We start from the raw sequence: 20,917 nt of genomic DNA, 5'->3' as shown, positions 1-20,917 counted from the left end.
CATAGAAAAGTAGCTTAAGATGACCTTGAACCTATGTCCACCTCCAAAATGCCAGTACATGCACCACTCTGCCTACCACTTATTTTTCACTTTCTTTCCTCCTCTTCCATCTGTTCTTCCTTCTCTGACACAGGCCCTGCCATAGGTCTGGCTCTCACTACTCATATCAGGGTTGTCTTAGACATATGACAATCTTCCTGCCTCAGCCTCCCAAACTCTGGGGTTACACGAGTGGGAGCCACTCATCCTGGCTCTAGCCATTTATATAAAAAAAAAAAAAACAAAGTAGTGATTTGGGCAGGCTGTGAAGGGGGCAGCTCAGCGCGAATCTCCATAGCATCAGCTGGGGCCACTCAAAGGCCAAGTTGGGCTATGTGGTAGTGGAGGCTGGGATCCTAAGAAGGCTGCTCACATATGCTTGGCATCTGCCTGGGACTTATAGGGGTTGGACAGAACACCTAGACATGTACATTCCAAGTGGGTATATAAATAGCTTTCATCCCGGTAGTTGGAATCCAAAGGTAAACATCTTAGGGGACATAAAGTTACCAGTTTCTGAAGGCCTGGCCTGGCAGAGTTGTATCTATGGATTAAGCTTTCTATTGAGTCAACATTCAGGGGCAGAGACTAGGGCCCCTACTACCTGATGAGAGGAGTGTTGATCAAAAATTGGAAAGGGGCTAACTTTAAAACTGCTGAAATCATTACCTATTGGGGTATAAAAAGTTGTTTTCTAGTTCTGGTTTCTTTTTTTGTTGTTGTTTTTGTTTAAAGACCTATTGCTTATCTTACGTATATGAGTTCTGTAGCTGTCTTCACACTAGAAGACAGCATCTGATCCCATTACAGATGGTTATGAGCCACTATGTGTGTGCTGGGAATTGAACTCAGGACCTCTGGAAGAGTACTCGGTGCTCTTAACTGCTGAGCCATCTCTCTAGCTCCCTGTTCTGGTTTCTTGAGCCAAGTGGTAACCATATAGATGACTTCACTTCCTAATGTGGCATTAATCTGTTCTTTTTGGGTCCCATGTGGGCCAGGATGGCCTTGAACTTGATATACAGCCAAATTTAACCCGGAAGTCCTGATCCTTCTGCCTCTAGCCCCCAACTTCTCACAAATGTGCCAGTACTGGTTTTATTCAGTACTAAAGATCCAACTCAAGAAGACTTCATGCATGCTAGACAACTTAGCTACATGTACCATCCTATAATAGCATTTTATATTTCCTTGTAATAGCATTGTCTGAAAAATAAGTTTAAAATAAAGTCTCATGTTATAGTTCATGCTGGTTTAGAATTTATAGTCTAGGCTGGCCTCAAACTTGAAGCAATTCTCCTGCCTCAACTTACTGAATGCTGGAGTTCTAGGCATGAAAGACCAGGACAAGGCTGGCAGCATACATTTTGGAATCAACAAAGATCTTTGAAGCTAAATGTCTCTAAGGAAGTCAATAAATCAACTATCATTTTGCAAGTACTATAAACAGCAATTTCTACCGTTTGAGATGGAGAAAATAGCATGAAACTGAACTAAAATAAATCCATGTTCCCACCCAAAGGCCAGCAAAGGCCTCAAAGACTGCATAATTCTTTTTTTTTTTTCCCTGCCTTCTGTTTGGTAGCCATGTGGTTATAAGATACAGGGGACACTACTGTGTGTCAGTGTACTTACTGTGATTCGCTCTTGTGATTCCATTGGGCCATATTCCATCACCCACAGAGGGAAAAAAAAATCTCAGGTTGAAATTTGGGAGACAAACCGGGCAGTGGTGGCGCATGCCTTTAATCCCAGCACTTGGGAGGCAGAGGCAGGCGGATTTCTGAGTTCGAGTCCAGCCTGGTCTACAGAGTGAGTTCCAGGACAGCCGGGGCTATACAGAGAAACCCTGTCTCAAAAAAACAAAACAAAACAAAACAACAACAACAAAAAAGATGGCACATGCTATTTAAGTATACTGGGTTTGATGACCAGTTCCTGCATACTGCTCACAATCATCTTTAACTCCAATTCTAGGGGATCCGATACCTTCTTTTGGTGTCTGGCCACAAACATGCATGCAAGCAAATATAAAATAGGATCTTATTTATTTTTAAGCAACAGGGTCTCACTATGTAGCCCAGGCAACCTCGATACTGTGGGGATTAAAGGAGTTCATGGTCACATCAGAGTTCTAATTTATACTCCCAGATACACTGAAATTTCTTTGGTGGAAATTCAATTAGCATAAAAGAGGGGTTACTCTTTCGTTTTTAGAAAGTGTTCTGGGACCTCTGGGTCCTACTTCAGCTTCCTAAGTGCTGGCAGTACAGCTTACACCACCACATCCAGATTTCAGTTACATTTGTAATAAAGAAACATGTTGTAAAGATTCTGTGCCAGCCTTTTTTTGGTTTTTTTTGGTTTTTTTTTTGTTTTTGTTTTTCGAGACAGGGTTTCTCTGTGTAGCCCTGGCTGTCCTGGAACTCACTCTGTAGACCAGGCTGGCCTCGAACTCAGAAATCTGCCTGCCTCTGCCTCCCAAGTGCTGGGATTAAAGGCGTGCGCCACCACTGCCCGGCAACCATCTTATCTCAGAAAAAAATCCAGAAGAAATTAAACAGCTATTTTTAACCAAGGTGCCACCATCATGGCTCCACCAATCCTGTTGTTTGGAGCAGCCTAACTAAAAATAGGTAGTTTCAAACATAATTATGTGTTTTTCCATAGTTGGTGTAGTTGATGTAGCTGTAAATGACTCTGAATGCCTGGTTGTTCTGTCCCTACCTCTCAGGTGCTGGAGGTACAACTTAAGCCATTCCTATCAAATCCTCTCTCTCTCTCTCTCTCTCTCTCTCTCTCTCTCTCTCTCTCTCTCCCTCCCTCCCCCCCTCCCCCCCCCCCTCCCTCCCTCCTCCCATCCTTCCATCCCTTCCTTCCTTTCTTTCTTTCCTTACTTATTATGTGTGTTGGGGGCATATGTAAGGATGCACGTGCCGCTGGGCAGTGGTGGCACACGCCTTTAATCCCAGCACTTGGAAGACAGAGGCAGGTGGATTTCTGAGTTCGAGGCAAGCCTGGTCTACAGAGTGAGTTCCAGGATGCATGTGCCACAGGTGTGCCTGGGAGGACATTGGGTGTCCTGCTCTACCAACCTCTGCCTTATTCCCTTGAGGCAGGGTTATCAGTAGCTTGGCTGTAGGCCAGCAAACTCCAGCAATCCTGTTTCAGACTGCCATAGTGTTAGGGTTACAGGCACACTCAGCCATGCCCACATGCTGGGGATTTGAACTTGGGTCCTTGTGGTTGTACAGCAGCACTTACTTACAGAGCTATCTTTCCACCTTCCCCAGGGAAAAAATTGAATTCACAGGATTTTAATTTCACTGGAGAACATTATGGTCAGAGATTTTTTTTTTTCATTTCCTTTGCTCACTATGTTTTACTGCCTTCCCAAGTTTCAGAGAAAATTGAGCCAGAGCAGTCTTGCCCCTTCCTAATCTCCTTTAAGGTATATTACTTCTATTTTTTGGCTCATTTCAGCTGGCCAAGCTACACAGCACAAATTGTAGGATTTGTTCCGCTCATGACCAGTTATCTTCAATTTTGAAACTAAAAACTACTAACTTCCTTAACATTTCTCCATCTTGATTTCATTTTGGAATTGATACAGGGACTCTGTATTTACCTCAGGTGCCTCAAACTCTTGAGTTCTATGTGATCCTCCTATCTCAGGTACCTACCATATCGCTCAGCTGCCGCTCCATGCCTATAGTTACTGTAGTTATACTACAGCAGCATAAAACTTCTTCATTGGAAGACAAAAAAAAAAATTCTTCATTGGTCTTAGATATGACACCAAAGTACAAACACAAGAAAAAATAACGAATTTGACTTTTATACCATGAAGGATAACACCAAAAGAAATAAAAACATATATACACAGGAGAAAATACCTGCAATGTATTCCTACATGTCAAGAACAAAATTTTAAATAGGCAAAAAAACCTCTTTGAGCTGGGCGGTCGGTGGTGGCGGACGCCTTTAATCCCAGCACTTGGGAGGCAGTGGCAGGCGGATTTCTGAGTTCGAGGCCAGCCTGGTCTACAGAGTGAGTTCCAGGACAGCCAGGGGTATACAGAGAAACCCTGTCTAGAAAAATCAAAACAAACAAACAAACAAAAAAACAAACAAAAAACAAAAAAAGAAAAAAGCAAAACAAAGTAAAACAAAAAAACCTCTTTGAATAGACATTCTTTCCAATAAAGACAGAAAAAAATGGTCAAAAAGTAGATGACACAAAAATTCTACTTCTAGGTTACTAACCATGATAACCTGAAGAGCTATGTTGACAAAACTCTTAAGCAAGTGTTCATAATAGCATTATAACAGCAAAAGAGCAGGAACAATGTTGATGTTCAACCACTGAAGGGCAGGCTAAAATAGAATACCTGCCTTAAGATGGAATATCATTCATCAGCAAAAGGAAATTAAGTATTGGTAAAATGAATAGATCTTTAAAAACATGTTAGGGGGCTGAAGAGGTGGCTCAGGGGAAGGGTTTGTACTGTTCTTTTTTTGTTTGTTTGTTTTTTGTTCTTTTTACAAAGGACCCATGTCTGGGGGCTGACAACTGATATAATTCCAGCTCCAGAGAATATGACATCTCTGGACACTTAGAAAGGTTTTTTTTTTTTTTAATCTTAAGAAACTAATCACAAAACATCATATACTACATTTCATTTATGTAAAGTTCTAAAAAGAGCAAACTTAAAACAATATAAATTGGTGGTTTCCTGGGGCCAGGAAGGGGACTAACTAATAAATGGGTACTGGGTCTTCTTATGGTGAGAATGTGATGCTTACCCTACTCTGCAAAAACCCCAAATACCGTTACACTGTGTCCATTCAATTATGGATAGCAAATGGGCTCATTTCTAAAAAGGCCTTGAAAATGATCATATTTTTGCTAATACCATTAACTCTGAAATGTTGTTTTACCCATGTGAGCTTTTCAGTTATATGACTGTGTGATAAATCATCAAATGAGTACTGTAAGCTTTATTACATATATATTTTAATTGAAAATTATATTGTATGTAGTGGTGTGTGTGCTCATAACACACTAGTGGGTCCTGGGATCTAATTCAAGTAGGGTTTGGCAGCATGTGCCTTTACCCACTGAGTCATCTCCCAGTCATTCTTTTGTTTTTTTTTTTTTTGAATAGGGTCCTACTCTATAGCCCTGGCTTGCCTGGAACATGTTATATAGTCTAGGCTGAACAATGATCACCCTGTCAGCCTCTTGTGATTCTGGAATCACAAACCTGTGTCACAACACTGGTTTTCTTTCTCTTTCTTTCTTTCCTTTCTTTATTTATATTTATATAATATAAATATATTTATATTATAATAGGAGGTGGTGGTGGAGGAGAGACAGGGTTTCTATGGTATTCCAGGTTTTCCTTGAACTTGTGAAGGAGAATGACTTTGAAGTCACAACAAGCCTCTTGCTTCAGCATCCTGAATGCTAGGATTACAGCCACTATGGCCGACCCATTTTAATGTTGTAAATAATTTGGAAAGATCAGGAATCCCAACCTTGATTTTGGACAACTTACATGGAAGAATGGGCCCTAGTAATTTCTTTGGCTTATGGATAAAGGATGATTATAGCTAATACATTTTGATTTCACGAAATGAAAAGCCGCCATTTAGGAGACTTGGACTTCTAAAAGTTTTAACCGAGTAGTCAGGAATGGAGCACACAGGCTTTGCTCCAAGTGGAGTATCGACCTTCGCTGATTAATTTTATAACTTAGTTTTTATCACAACAGAGCTCCCAGAAACCAAATGAGCGCTCTTTGGGGTCAAGGACGGCGTGATTCAGCAGTAAACGTCCCAGTATCCCCTTTACCGTTGAAGATAGAGAGCCAGGAGAAGATGGGATGTAGGTCTGAGGTCCTCAGGGATCCCTGTTCACCGTGGTGGGGAAATCACACAGCTCAGCTGCCTCTTCCGATCCCAGCAACAACGCAGACAGGGCTTCTGTCGCTTAAAGTCCGAGGACCGTTCGCCGTGGTGGCGCAGGAAGAGGGGATGAGGATAGAGCCGCATGGACTAAGGCTAGACTTGCTGGGGTGCTAGCAAGTTTCATTCCGCGAACTCGAAATGAATTCTCCATTGTTACCAACCGGCCGACTTGTAGGGATAATAAAATGACCCTAACCATCCCTCAGTCTTCCGGGTTTCTTCCTCACCCTGCCCCTTCCAACACTCATTTTTCCGCTCATTTCCCCGGCTTTGGCTCTTGAGCAGCTCGAAAACAGTGATTTTCAATCTTCCCACTGCTGAGATCCTTTTATACTGTTCCTCATTTTGTGGTGACTCCCAACCATAAATTTCTGTTGCTACTTCTTAACTGTAATTTTGCTACTGTTATGAATGTTAGTGTTTTCCGATGGTGTTAGGCAACCCGTATAAAAGGATCTTTGGATCAACATTGGTTGAGAAGCGCTGCTCTAACGGGAGCCCCCCCCCCCCCCGCCCCAAATCCAATTATAGCTCCCCAGCAAAGCCCAAGGTGGAGCGACACTATCCTGTGCTTCGTCATGGAGGGCGTAGGGGGCGTGCCTTTATGACGTAAAAGGACCGGGCGGGGGTCCAACACTGGAGACCAGGACAGCCTGACGGAGGGTCAGAGGGGCGGAGGGAGTGGCGGGAGACCCTTTCCACGCCTTAGGACTTTTGATATTGATGGAGAGGGGAGTGTGTGTTCTCAGACACCCCTAGGAAAAGAAATATCTCAAGGAAAGCTTAATTTCAAATCTACTCACTATTTATAGAAAGTTTTGTGTATCGTATATTACTTGCCTTTGAGTTTTCTGTCTTCGCAATTGTGAAAGCCTTCACTGTTCTCTTCCAGTCTTCCCCTTCAGTTTTGCACATATGGTAGCGTCCTGAGCGCGCGCAGGCGTAGAGCGCTCGGGGCGGTGCCGCTGAGGGGCGGGTGACGCAGCAGCCGTCGCTGCCATTTTAAGTTGTTTGTTCTTGTTTCTTTTCCTCAATCGCGACTCAGCCCCGGACCCGGGAGGTTCCCGAGGCAGCCGCCGCTTCTGAAGCCACTCCGGTGCCGGGGGGAAACGAGGCTGTGGCCCCGCGGACGCTCGACCTCCTCCGTTTCTGCTTTTTCACCCCATTCGTCGGGGCTCTTTTGGACTATTTTCCTGAACCAGACTGTTGGGCGAAGTAGGCCTCGGGAGCCGACGCTTGAACTGAGACAACTTTGCCGGGCTCACTCCGCGGACAGGCCGTAGCGCAGGGCTCCCCTCCCCTCCCTCTCGCGCGCTTTCCTCTTCCTCGCCGTTCCCCCTACCCGCGCCGCGTCCTTCCCTCCGTCGCCGCCCGGGGCGCCGAGCCCGACTATGGGGCCCAGGTGGGGGCTGAGTGGCGGCAGCAGCGCGCGCGGCCCGGCCACAGAGCGCAGCGCAGCGGGCATGGAGGGGCTCCGTCGGCCCGTCGTGTTCTCTTGACATGGCTCCCGCCCGCGCCACGAGCAGCGCCCCCGCCGCCGCCGCCGCCTCCTCCTCCGCAGCCGCCGCTCCGCCCGCAGGCTGCGGCTAGACGGCCCACCGACGGTCGGCCTGCGAGTCCCGCTCTCCTCTCCGCGGGGACCCCGCCCTGCCGCCTAGATCCCGGCCTCTGCCCCCTTGGGAAACCACCCAGCCGCCCCCACTCGGGAAACATGGGCTGTTGAACGGGAAAAGCGAATCCAGAACCCGGGAACTTCATTCCTTTCTTTTTTTGGGGAGGGAGGGTGGGCTTCCTTTAAGAAGTAATTATTATTAACACGATTATTTTCTTCTCTTCCCCCCCTCCCAACTGATCCTTCCCAATTACTCTCTTCCCGCCTCCTCTACCCGGGCGGGAATTGTTTCCACGTTGAAATGAGTGAGAACCCGAGTGATCCACTGTCTCCCGTGGTGCGAGTGAGTCGCTGCCGCTGAAGGCCAGGGGTTGGGGGTGGGACTTGGGGGTCGAAGGCAGGTGATCCCCGGGCCCGGCCTGGGACGTGGGAAAACCCGCCACCTTTGCCTCAGCCATGCTCACCCGAAGATAATCGAACTCCCTACCATCCCGAAGCTGAACGGGGTCAAATTTTATACGGAGGGCTTCCCGGGGAATGTAGAACCCACCACAGGGCTAAGGGTGCTTGGATCCCGGGCATTAATCAGGGCTAATCACAGAGCCGGAATAACTATTAATACCGTTTAATAGACCCCCTTTCCCTCTGCCATCATGGTTCTCCTTGGCAGCAGCGTTCGCAGCCGCCTGAGGGTGAAAACGTGGGTGATGGGGAAGTTGGTAATGACTCCGCTGTTTTTTCTCATGACTCCTTTGGGCAACAGCTGTCCACCCCCGGTATACACTGTAGTTGATTGCAGGGAAACCCTGTACCTCTCCCCTTCTTTCTCTGCTGATTTTGCACTTTTCTCTTTGCTCACCACCAAGTGTAATCAATAGCAAAGCACTGACAGTACATAGCAGTAGTGAAATCTGAAATAACTAAGAATTAATCAGGTACTACAGCCATGGATCTGGCTGGGTAAAATCCAACTGGGGATTTCAGTTTCATTCACCTACCCTGTTTTGGTGGTTTTCAGTTTTTGTTTTTTTGTTCTTTTTTTTTTTTCTTTTCTATATTTGGAAAGCAACATCACAATTTTCCCTTCCTTTTCTCAATTTCTTAATCCCTTTTCTGAAAGGGAAAGTCCGGATGGATTTCACAGATTGGACTGGTGTCGGCTGTGTCTTACTGCACACCTAAATCCTAATGATAGGTTTTTCATTTTCCCCTCAATACCTTTTATTTTGGCAGTTTAGCCATATGTGTTTTCCAGAAAGTTAGTTCCAAGTTTTTTCTCCTCTTTCTTTCCTTCCCTCCCCCTTTCCCATCTAACCCCCAAACATTATTGTCCAAACATGACTGGACAGCAACTTTTGTTTCTTGACCCTGTGGTATGACAGTCTGCTAATATTGCCAGAAGGTGCAGCTTGGGGGTTACAGTTGTGATTTTAGCTATTCAATCATATTAGCAGGGAAAAAAATGACTTGTTTCTGTTGTACTTGAGTCTTAAGAAAAAGTGCCCATAGTTTAGTGACAATTTCCAAAGGCTTTAGTACCACCTGTATTTCAAAATGGGGGACCCAAACTCCCGGAAGAAACAAGCTCTGAACAGACTACGTGCTCAGCTTAGAAAGAAAAAAGAATCTCTAGCTGACCAGTTTGACTTCAAGATGTATATTGCCTTTGTGTTCAAGGAGAAGGTAATTTAAAGTTCTTACTGTGAATTAGCACAAGTGATTTTTGTAAGTGTATATTATTTGTTACTTCAGTGTTTTATAAATATTAGGTTTAAGAGTGGAGAGAAACTACTGCTTTTTACCCTTAAGGGTGATTCTGTGAATTGAGACCTTAGAGAAAATGGAAGGCTCATCTATATTAATTGACTGTGAAATACTTAATTCTAAGAGCTTAGTAGAATACACTTTTAGTTGACATTGGACTGTATAACTGAAACTTTTCTGTAGAACAAGAGGGAACTTTGGTAAAGTTACATACAGGATGTTTTAAGTGTTACATTAGAGTGAAGTGTTTTTGTGCTAAGTTTAGCCCATTTCTTCAAATCTTAGTTTTAGGTGGTATTTTTTATGATACAGTTAATGAAAGAATACATTTAAATTTTTAGAAGCAATTAAAAACCGAAAAGGTAAATTTTTGTGTAGAATTGGTAATTTTTTTAAGAATGGAAAACCCATCTAAGGATGTTGGATATGTGTGTGTGTGTGCGTGTGTGTGTGTGTTTATGACCTAGTTCCATTTGAGTTGTGAAAGGCAGAGATAATTCAATGAAAGCAATATTGGTTTGCAATTCAAGATAGACATTTATCAACAGGGCTGTTTGACATAAGATTGGGTTATCAATAAAAGAAGTGCAACTTTGACCTTTGCACTGAAAGTGGTCTGCTTCTGATCAGAAATGGAATCTTAGCATGAGATCTGTTTAGTAACTACTTTTTGGAAATGTCCATGCTTATTACCCCAATCTTAAGTTTTTTTGTGCTTGAGAACCGTCACCTGTTAACAGTAAGAGCATTGCAAAGTGGTTCTAGAGTAGTTTTATATTGAAGTATTTTGAAGGTGTTATTTTCACATTTTCTGGGTTTTTGTCTGCTTGTTTTTTAACATAGCAAAGTTGATGAGATGGATTCGTTGAAGGTATTGAAACGTAGGTTCTTTGAGTCCAAGCTCTAAGTGATGAGACTAGGTAGATTTCTCCATATGATCCATTATATAGTGTTATCACATATGCTTTGTAGTATAGCGTTAGATTGGTAATGAGCACTTAATCTTAAATAATTTGGAAACACAATTTGTTCTTTACCTTTTATTAAACATTGATAATTGTAGTCAGATACTATACAGAAATACTATCATTGAACTTGATTCCATTTCAGGAATGAAATGGTTAATTTGTTTGACTGTTTGCATGTTTTAAGAGATTTTTGTTGCCTGTAGAGCCAGTTAAATTATATCAACAGTGTATCACTGAATTTTTTTCTTTTAGAAGAAAAAGTCAGCACTTTTTGAAGTGTCTGAGGTTATACCAGTCATGACAAATAATTATGAAGAAAATATTCTGAAAGGTGTGCGAGATTCCAGCTATTCCTTGGAAAGTTCTATAGAGCTTCTACAGAAGGATGTGGTACAGCTCCATGCCCCTCGATACCAGTCTATGAGAAGGGTAAGTTCTGGAAGTCTTTACTAAGGAAATGAGTTTGTGTGAATTAAAGTTTGCAGTTTTCCCCTGAAAATCAGTAGTTAGCTATCTTTATGCTTAGAGGCCTCAGATGTGTAATGTTTTTGACTCAAGACAAAGTAAAAGGCATGAATAAAGCATGTAGAATCACCCATCATTTCCTGTTAGGTATTTAAGTGTTATAAATAAAACAGTTTTAAAATACCTTCAAATGCTTTTTAAAAAATTATTTTCTAATAAAAAGCATTGGTCACTTAACTTAGATGGAATGACAGTGATGTATGTGATTACTATAACTGGTTTCTCTTTTTGAGGGGAGCATATCATGCCTCCTTGTAATAAAGAAAATCTATTATTGCTAACCTTCAAAACTGTATTACATTGAAGTTAAGTTGGTGCATAATCCAAAATTAGTTAAAGCAGAGGAAACCTGGAGATAAACTGTACTGGTCTGATAGAAGTGCATTGGCCTTAGGGAACAGATAAATGGCACATGATGTTTGGAAGAGTGGAGAAAAGTACCTAACAACACATCAAACTACTCTGTGTAATAAGCATGGTTTGAAGAAGTAGAGACATTTTTGCCAAATTACATTAGGTTTTGAAAGATGAAAATAAAGGCATAGGCACTAATAACATTAGCTCCCTAGCTAGAGTTTAGTCACATGCTGAGGAAGTTAGGTCTTTTCTGTGTGAGAAACATGGGTTAAATGACTGGATCTTACTATTTAAAAGTTAGTACTAGAGCTGGAATTAGATTGTATGCACTCTATTACCCTGAAGGTACAAAGTGAGAAGTTGTGACCTTTTGTACTGATGCAATGACTCTGTAGTTAAACCCTATATTTGTGCCTTTTGTTACCACTTTGCTTCTTTAAAACTTAAAAAAAAAAAATTTGTTATCACTTTCTAGGATGTAATTGGCTGTACTCAGGAGATGGATTTCATTCTTTGGCCTCGGAATGATATTGAGAAAATTGTTTGTCTCCTGTTTTCTAGGTGGAAGGAATCTGATGAACCTTTTAGGCCTGTTCAGGTATTTCCTTCTAAATAAGTAGTGAGCACTTTGGTGACAGTACCTATAATTGGGTTTAAATTGTAGTCTTTGGGAATATGCTTCTAAGAGTTCATAAATCTTTCCTGTCTTTTTGAATATTATATTAAAGGAAAACATTAGAATTATAGAATCCCTTAGCCCCTCTGGTTTTAAATAAACTATTAAAATTTTTTGTAGACTTTTTTTTTCCCTCCTTGACAAAGTCTCATGATACCTAGACTGACCTAGAATTGCCTATGTTCCAGGGTGACCTTGAACCTCCTGATCCTCCTGGCTCCATGCCTCGTTTACTTAGCTGAGCATGGAATTAGGGCCTTATGTATCAGAGGCAGTTACTCAGTAGAGAACTCCAACTTTAGTCCTCTTTGCTGACTTATATCCATAGTTTTTCTCACAATAAAAAAAAGTGTTTGAGCCTGTTTTAATTAAGTCTATGGAACTAAATGTTGAATAGCTTATTGTTAGGAATATGAAAATTGTCATTCAGAAATTTTGTTAAACTAGAGGGACATGAAGGAAGTTCTTAACAACAACAAAAAATATAGAAAAGAAAATCCATATTGGTAAAATTACATTTTTTCCCCCCTGGTAACTAATATCTTAACAGCATGGATGTATTAGAGCAATGGTTCTCAACTTGTGGGTTGCGGCTCCCATATAATTGTAAGGTCCATAGCATTAGCAAGATTGGGAAGCACTGTGCTAGAGAATAGAATGTATAAGCTCAATATAAAAGGGATGAAAATAGGAGTACAAAAGTTCGGAAAGCACAGATTATACCTTAGTTCGAGACTGCTTGCTGTGTGCATTAGAGATGCTGTTTTTCTGTTTGCAGTTTACCATTGGGGAAAAAGATATATTTTGAATTTTACTTGTTTCTATGTAGCACTGGCCAGCCTGAACTGCTATGTATAACAGGTTGGCTTGGAACTCAGAGATATGGCTGTGGGATTAAAGTTGTATGCTACCATACCCAGTTTATTTTTACATGTATAATCTATCTTTTCCTCTGGGCTGTTATTTCAAATAGAATAGTCTTTTCTCAAGTGCTACTTTAATTGAAATCATGTATAAAGGTTACTAAAAGCCACTGTATTAATCTTTCTCCTAAATACTTTATATATACGTTTAATCTAAGTATTAGCGATAAGTGTGTGAACCTCCTCCAGAAAACGAAATGAGGCAGTTAAAAAGAGAGAGGAATAGTAGGCCTGGGGTCATTCAGTTAAGAGGGATCAAGACAAACCGTAAGCCAAAATAAACCCTTTAAGAGCTGGCTCAGAGGTTAAGAGCACTTGACTATTCCATTGGACTGTTTAATTTCTAGCTTGCACATGGTGGCTCACAACCCTCTAACCCATCAGTTCCAGGGAATTCAGTGACATTTTCCGGGCTCCAAGGATACCAGACATACACACAATACATGGACACATGCATGCAGGCAGTATACAAAAAAACAGTAATTAAAGGAAAAGTAAGGTAAACAAGATAAAAGATTATTCTTGAGACTAATCTTTTTTTTTTGTTTTGTTTTTTTTTTGTTTTTTTGAGACAGTGTTTCTTTGTATAGCCCTGGCTGTCCTGGAACTCACCCTGTAGACCAGGCTGGCCTCCAACTCAGAAATCCCCCTGCCTCTGCCTCCCAAGTGCTGGGATTAAAGGTGTGTGCCACCACTGCCCGGTTCTAATCTCATTTCTTAAGTAATTTAAAACCAGCATTTGTATGTTACCTACTTTATGAGGATTGGCTCCAAAACCTCTGCATATGCTCAGTTTGTGTAAAATAGCATAGTATTTGCATATAAACTTCGGTATACCATGGATGATCTCTAGATTGCTTATAAAAACAATAAAAGTTCAACAAAAACAATAAAAGTTCAACAAGCAAGTTTAATAGTGTTACATACTGCATTGTTGTGGAAATGATATGAGGGATGAGGAGTTCATATTTGTTTAGTGCTGATACAGTTATATTTTTCTCACATACATTGAGTCTGGGATGTTGATGATATGTAGTCCACTCTATTCTAATGAGGCCATGAAACTGCTGACCTTACCAGTGACCAGGCCTGATTTTTCTCTTAGTAAACTAACTGCATCTCCCATTTTTTTAAAATAGTAGGAACTGAGGCCAGTATGAGGCACATGCCTTTAATCCCAGCACTTGGGAGGCAGAGGCAGGAGGATCTCTTGAGTTCACGGACCTGGTCTACAAAGTGAGTTCCAGGATAGCCAGGCCTACACAGAGAAACCCTACTTTAAAAAAAAAAAGCAAAAAGTAGGAGTTGATTGAACTTAAATATAAAGGTAAATGTAATAAAAAGGAAAGATACATTTTTTTTTTGTGCTTTTTTTTTTTTTTTTTGGAAAGATACATTTTTAACTCGTACTATTTTTAAAAACAAATTTGAAACTTCTATCTGAGTACATCTATAGTGATACTTACTTAGTAGGGAGTAATGATTGAGTGTATATTTGTTCAGGGAGGTACTATTTAACATGTTTGCCTTTTCCTTTTTATCATTCATATTACTGCCCTATTCCTATTAGAGTATTTTGTAACTTCAGAGTTCCTTTGTCTTCCTTATGCAAATTGTTTTGTTGATGTAGAACATTCCTTTCCCAGGAATAAATTCAGTAGGATATAACTAAAATGCTCTAAAACTATATGGTGAATCTCAGACTACTTTTCAGTTTGATTACTTGCTGTTTGTAATAGAAGCGTAATGTGTGTGGAGTTTGGGGTTTGGGGGTTTGGGGTTTTTTTTCCTGGATATTTCAATTTGTTTGAGACAGGGTCTTATGTAGCTCACTTAGAACTCTCAGAAATCCACCTGCTTCTGCCTCCTGAAGTGATGGCATTAAAGGTGTATGCCACACAAAGCTCTGGCCCTGAAAGCTAGGTTTAAATTAAAAGCTGTTGAGAGATAGAGTCATGACTTAGTGGAGCACTCAACATGTGTGTAGCCTGAACTCATCTATAGTGCCACTAGAGAGTAAGGGAGAGATGAGTGGTACAGTTCAAGAGTCCAGGGTTCACAAGGCACTAGCAAAACATAAATAGCAGACACTCATGATTTTACAGCTTAAAATTGCCTGTTATTGGTAGTAGAAATTGTTCAAAGCAAATGGAATTCAGAATTGACAGTTCTGAATTATCTGAAAAGATGTTAAAGGTTTCTTGTGAATTATCTGTTATTAAGCTTTGTCCATTTTTCTTCTTTTCAAGATTTATTTTATATGAGTGCTCTATCTTCATGTACACCTGTGTGCCAGAAGAAGGCATCAGGTTCCATTACAGATGGTTGTGAGCCACCATGTGGTTGCTGGAAATTGAACTCAGGACCTCTGGTAGAGCAGCCAGTGCTCTTAACTGCTGGGCCATCTCTCTAGCCCCAAGCTTGGTCTTTTTGCCCAGCATTTGCTCTCTTCTTCTGTTCTTAGATGTGTGGAAGGAAGAAGTTGATTTGCTTAATAGAGGAGTTTTGCCTTCCATAACAGTTTTTTTCCAAAGGGTTTATCTGTATGTTCAGAAGCCCATTTGTACAAGTGGGACTACTTTGTTCACTGAGGACTTTGCATTTCATTCGGTTCATTAGGTTTTCATTTCCTGTTTTATTGTAAGTATTAAAGATCACAAAGTTTTATGGTGGAGTACTGTTACTAGAATTTTTTTCTGTATGAAGAAAATAGCCTGTGTTTCAAGAAATCAAGCTGGATGTGATTTGGGCACTTGAAATGTCACTAGTGTTAACTGAAGATTTTTTTATATGTGTGGTTTTGGGGTTTTTTGTTGTTGTTGTTGTTGTTTAATTTGTTTTTGTTTTGAGACAAGGTGGCTATCTTGTCCTCCTGCCTCATTCTCCTGATGGCTGGAATAACAGGCATGTGCTACTATGGCTGGCAAGAGTTTGGTTTTCTTGAAGTGAATTGAGTTTTACACTGTACATAATTTTAATTAAATCTGATTACTTGTTTGTCTCTTGGCTCCTTATTGGTCAGCACAACCATGCATGTGGGCAGTGCAATGTAATTGTAGCTATATAAAATGTTTGTGTTTTGCAATTAGGCCAAATTTGAATTTCATCACGGTGACTATGAGAAACAGTTTCTGCATGTACTGAGCCGCAAGGACAAGACAGGAATTGTTGTCAACAATCCTAACCAGTCAGTGTTTCTCTTCATTGACAGACAGCATTTGCAGGTAAGACATTTTTTAGGACTAATTTGGGTCTCTTAAAGTTAAGAAACCTGTCTTAGGCTCCTTCAAGGCTCCTCCAGGGAGGTTCCCAGATGTTTTTAAGTCCCAGTGGCCTGGGAGCTAATTGAAAATAGACTCTCAGTTCCTGCTCTACTTTCAATTGATCAGAGTATATATTTTAAATAGATGATTTGTGTGTGCGAGGGGAGGGGTGCAAGTATGCAGATATGTATGCCTTCGTGTGGGTGAGGTTCCTCAGGCAATGGGCACGCCCAGGGAATCCAGAATTATACATGCCACTCAGATCCTCATGCTTGCTCTAGCAAGCTCTTTACTGATTAAACTCTCTCCCTAGCCCTGCCGTAGACGTTTTAAACGAGAATTTAAAAAAAAAACAAAACAGCTTTCAAACAGCAATCCAGGTTTTCATCAAAACAGTTTCAGCAGACATTCAGTAAAATTTTAGGCTGAGAAATGAGAGAATTGTCTAGGGCTGTTACTTATCCATAGCAAGACATACTAAGGTTAGGAACTCAGACATCTGAAGAGACAGTGTGTGCTGAATGTCATTCAGTTTAGCTATTTGCTCCAAAGCTATGGTCACTAGCATGGGTAGATATACTGAGTAGATCTTGGCTTCGGAGAATGTGGTTCTGCTTGGTGTGAATTGCACAAATCATATTCATACAATTACTGTGACTTGGTTTTGTGGCATTTTAAATCTTTTTTCTGTTTTTGACACAGGGTCTTTCTACATAGACCAGGCTGTCCTTCAAATAACTCAGATCTGCCTGCCTCTCCTTCCTGAGTGTTGTGGCTCACCACTCCAGCTTCCTTCCTCATGTTTTGGTGACATTTTAATTGAAACTTAGTCTGGCGTGTTTAAGACCTGTGATTTAGTCAATAATGCCAAAAGCATATTGTGAGCCTCTTCAATCTCTCAGACTCTGCTGAATAGAAAAGACTAAATTAACAAGTTAGTGCATTTCTCAAAGCTCTTAAAAGGTTTAGGACTCGGATTTCTGCATCTGGGTTTCACTGACATCAAGAATAGAGTGGAAAGATAGCAGCTTTAAGTAAACTGGGAAAGAAATCAAGTTAAGATTTGGTTGTTTGATGTCAGGCAGTGGTAGTGCATGCCCTTAATCCCAGCAGGCAGATCTTCTGTGAGTTTAAGGCCACTTCTAGGGTAGCCAGGGCCATACATAAAATCCTGTCTCAAAAAACTGGGGGGGAAAAAAGATGATGGTTTGTCTCTGTTAAAAAACCAGATCTCAGCCGGGTGGTGGTGGTGCACACCTTTAATCCCAGCACTTGGGAGGCAGAGGCAGGCGGATTTCTGAGTTGGAGGCCAGCCTGGTCTACAGAGTAAGTTCCAGGACAGCCAGGGCTATACAGACAAACCATTGTCTCAAAAAAACAAAAAACAAAAAAAAAACCAGATCTCTATACTCCCTGTCTAGGACCAGACAGAAAGCCCAGATCTTCATTTCCCACTAGAGAGTACCTGTCGTCCTCTTTGTTGTTTCTGGGCTGAAGGTTGTTGACTTCCCGTGTGCTGTGTTTTAATCTTAAATATGCACAAATTTTCTGCATTTATTTCAAATGTCTCTCATCCTGCATGGATAGTGAACTACATATCTCTTGACTTGTTATTACAGTGCTGTAGCATAAATTATTGACAGTTTAAAACTATTAAAATTATTAAAAATTGTGTTCCTTTCTAGACTCCAAAAAACAAAGCCACCATCTTCAAGTTATGCAGCATCTGCCTCTACCTGCCACAGGAACAGCTCACCCACTGGGCAGTTGGCACCATAGAGGATCACCTCCGTCCTTACATGCCAGAGTAAATTAGAGCATTGACCAGCAAAATGGAGAAGACCAGAGAATGCAGCAGCTATTTTCTTTTCTTGTTTTCTTACCTCTTTTCTTTCAGAGTTTAAAGAAAATGGACTCATGCACAGAACACTATGCATTTTGAAACTTGTTCATCCTGGATTTATTTTAATCATTTGTATCACAGAACTTTAAAAAAAATTCGATGTCTTCTGCACGGACTGTGTGAAAGAAGGTGCTTTGCAGATTGCTGCACTGCATCAGCATCTTACTGAAATGTGAAGGAAGGACTATTGTACACTGAAATGCTTACTGTATCTGAAAGCACGGGTGATGCTCAGTGTTGTGGTCTTCATGTTTGTGCTGGTTTTTGCCTCTGACATCTGTCATCAGTATTGAGGGTGAGAGCGAATGTAACAGGTATAAATAACACTTAAAAAACTTAATAGCTTTGCTATAATCACCGTTGTTCCAGAGCACTGTCAGATTCATTCTAATGACCAGATGGTTGTTATAAAAAGAAATTACAACCATGGGAAAGAAATCTTAATGAAAAAAAGCATCTCATTGAGGTATTTCTGCCTCATGTGCACTGGGCCATGTTTGTTTTCTTGGTACTCATTAGTACATGTATTTTTTTCCCAGATCTCTTTCCCCGAGTTGCTGTTATAGAGTACTCTGCTGTGTGCAGATGCATTTATACACATTAAAGCAGATCTGAAGTCTGGTGTGGCTAAAGCAGCTGCAAAACCGAGGAACATTCATAGCTGCAAAAACCATCATAAGTAGAGGACTTTTTGGTTTTTGTTTTGTTTTTTGGTGTTAGAAATTTTAATTATAAATAAAAAAATCCAGTAAATTTTGCAGAAATACTGGTTTCTACACCATCCTAAAGAAGTTGAATGTTTGGGATAGAAAACAAAAGTGGGGAATCTTACATTGTAAAAATAACTACAGAGTGAAGAGTTCTGAATGTAGAACTCGTTTGTGCAATGAACATAAGGAAAGACTACTGTATAGCTTTTACTTTTTGGTTTTTTTGTTTTGTTTTCTTTTAAATGAAGAAAAGCTTTGCTTAAGGGTTGCATACTTTTATTGGAGTAAATCGGAATGATCCTACTCTTTTGGAGTAAAACTAGTGCTTACTGGTTTCCATTTGTATTTAGCTTCTGGTTGGAATTTGAAATAAAAGGAAAGAAACCTAAATAAAATAGGTGAAAGCTTTCTGGCTATTCAGATGAATATATAAAAATTGCAGTGATAAGTTTATTTTATCCCATGTCTCTGGTCACTTCAGAAGGTTTTTATCAGAAGAATTTGATAGAACATTTTGAAGATTTCTTAAGGCCAGGCATTGTTTTGTAGCTGATACTCAGTAAATGTCATTCTGTAAAGTTTGGAGTGGAAGTTTGGGAGGTTTGCCCACGTTCATATAAATAGAGGGTTTAAATCAGTATGGATGCAGAGGCCAGTGGCTTTTTAAAAACCATTTTACTGTTATACTGTGTTCAACATATTAGGCAATTCAGCACCCATTTTACCTCAATAATTTCCCTTTGACCTATCCTCCAGCACGGAAACCAGCTCCTACAAGAAGTATACAGGTCCTTTTGTTGGAAGGAACAGAAATCAAGATTTAGGTTTCCTGTTTGTCCACAAGTGAGGAGTCTATAGATCTGCTATCTAAGATAGACAACTTTTTTATTTGGCATGTGTCAATCTACTGAAAGCTGCCTTCTGTCTTTCCACTCTAGTTTTGGTGATCACTGGAAAGAAAGCAAGAGTCTTAATTTTTGAGATCTTTGAGAAAAGCTTTAATATGCTAACTTTTTAATACAATAGGCTGTGAGCTTCAAAGGGGTTCATGATATGTCCATTCTATACAAAAGATGTCAGGACCAGACATCTAAATCAGCAGAAAATGGAATTTCTAGGGTCAGGGGCTTTGTTTCAAAAATTTGTGCCATTTGTCCCAGGCTTTACAATTTTCTAGTATGGCTGTGGTTTGTCCATTTGAAAGTTTGATAATCTTGTCTCATAAAAGAATTGGAAAATATGGCTCAGTCTTTTAGAGCTGAGAAAGACCTAAAATTTCATTAAGGATTGTTTTGTTTTGAGACAGGGTTTCTCTGTATAGCCCTAGCTGTCTTGGAACTCACTCTTTATACCAGGCTGGCCTCAAACTCAGAAATCCACCTGCCTCTGCCTCCCAAGTGCTGGGATTAACAGCGTTACTGTGTTGGGATGACTGTATCTCCTAAACTCTTGGACCCCCAGCTAATGTTTTTTGGAGGTGGAGTCTTTGGGAGGCCCTCTGCTAACTCCTTTCTCCAAAAGGGTTGCTATCTGAACTAAGAAGTGACCCTCCAAAAAGTATGTTGGAAACTAACCTTAGCCTTTACACCTGCAAGGCATTTCTGAGGTTTATATGTTAGCTGGCATGTAGTATTGACTGACACCCATCAGTTTATCTTTCTCCTTGAGTTCCAGACTTCAATTTTAGAGTAACCTTACTCTAGCTTCTTTGCTTTACCAGTGATAAAAAACACTGAACTCTCCACCCCTCACCACCTCAGGCAGTTGGGAAAGCTGCCCACAGCTGGGGAGAGCTATCCCTGCCTCTCACCAGTTGCAGCACTGGAGAGTGGGCCCTCCACTTTGCCTGGACAGCACAGCAAACCTGACACTGGTGGGGGTGGGAAGGAGTGGAGGACAGCTGAGCTACCCTTGAGGACGAAAGTGAGGGAGAGCTGGTCCCACCATTCATCTGTCATGATTTGATTCATCTGTCATGATGTGACAGATTTAGGGCCCAATGCCCTCCCTTTCCCTCCCTCTGCCCCTCGCTACCTGAAGCAATCCAGAGAACTGGTCCTGGGGTCATGAGTGGGTGGGATGAGCTGGTCCTGTTCCTTGCTGGCTGTAGTGCTGGCCTTGCACCTTGTCTGGGCAGCACAGTAGAACTGACCCTGTTGCGGGGGTGGGGTGGGAGGGTGAAGTGGGGTGAGTGGCTCTAAGGT

General features: G+C 41.2%; 1 protein-coding gene across 2 annotated transcripts; it reads left to right on the top strand.

The window, feature by feature from the left end:
• The first annotated feature begins 7,036 nt into the window (after positions 1-7,036).
• CUNH6orf62 (chromosome unknown C6orf62 homolog) lies at positions 7,037-19,149 on the top strand. 2 transcript variants are annotated; one of them, XM_028776310.1, is made up of 5 exons: positions 7,037-9,307; positions 10,609-10,785; positions 11,714-11,836; positions 15,927-16,061; positions 17,786-19,149. In XM_028776310.1, exons 1-5 carry the CDS (start codon positions 9,179-9,181, stop codon positions 17,909-17,911), a joined length of 690 nt encoding a protein of 229 aa, XP_028632143.1. In that variant the 5' UTR covers positions 7,037-9,178; the 3' UTR covers positions 17,912-19,149. The 2 variants fall into 2 exon arrangements, with proteins under 2 accessions (XP_028632143.1, XP_028632145.1); XM_028776312.1 differs by having other exon boundaries at positions 7,791-7,967.
• The last annotated feature ends 1,768 nt before the right edge of the window (positions 19,150-20,917 follow it).

Source organism: Grammomys surdaster, unplaced genomic scaffold (assembly GCF_004785775.1).
Source record: "Grammomys surdaster isolate TR1022 unplaced genomic scaffold, NIH_TR_1.0 267, whole genome shotgun sequence".
Classification (NCBI taxonomy): domain Eukaryota; kingdom Metazoa; phylum Chordata; class Mammalia; order Rodentia; family Muridae; genus Grammomys; species Grammomys surdaster.
This window is presented reverse-complemented; position numbering and strand designations above follow the sequence as displayed.

Excerpts from the sequence above, each read along its gene's own strand:
- CUNH6orf62 (XM_028776310.1), top strand. The coding sequence starts at position 9,179 with ATGGGGGACCCAAACTCCCGGAAGAAACAAGCTCTGAACAGACTACGT. Across the intron at positions 9,308-10,608 it reads CCTTTGTGTTCAAGGAGAAG|AAGAAAAAGTCAGCACTTTT; the intron begins GTAATTTAAAGT and ends TTTTTCTTTTAG. Across the intron at positions 11,837-15,926 it reads AACCTTTTAGGCCTGTTCAG|GCCAAATTTGAATTTCATCA; the intron begins GTATTTCCTTCT and ends TTTTGCAATTAG.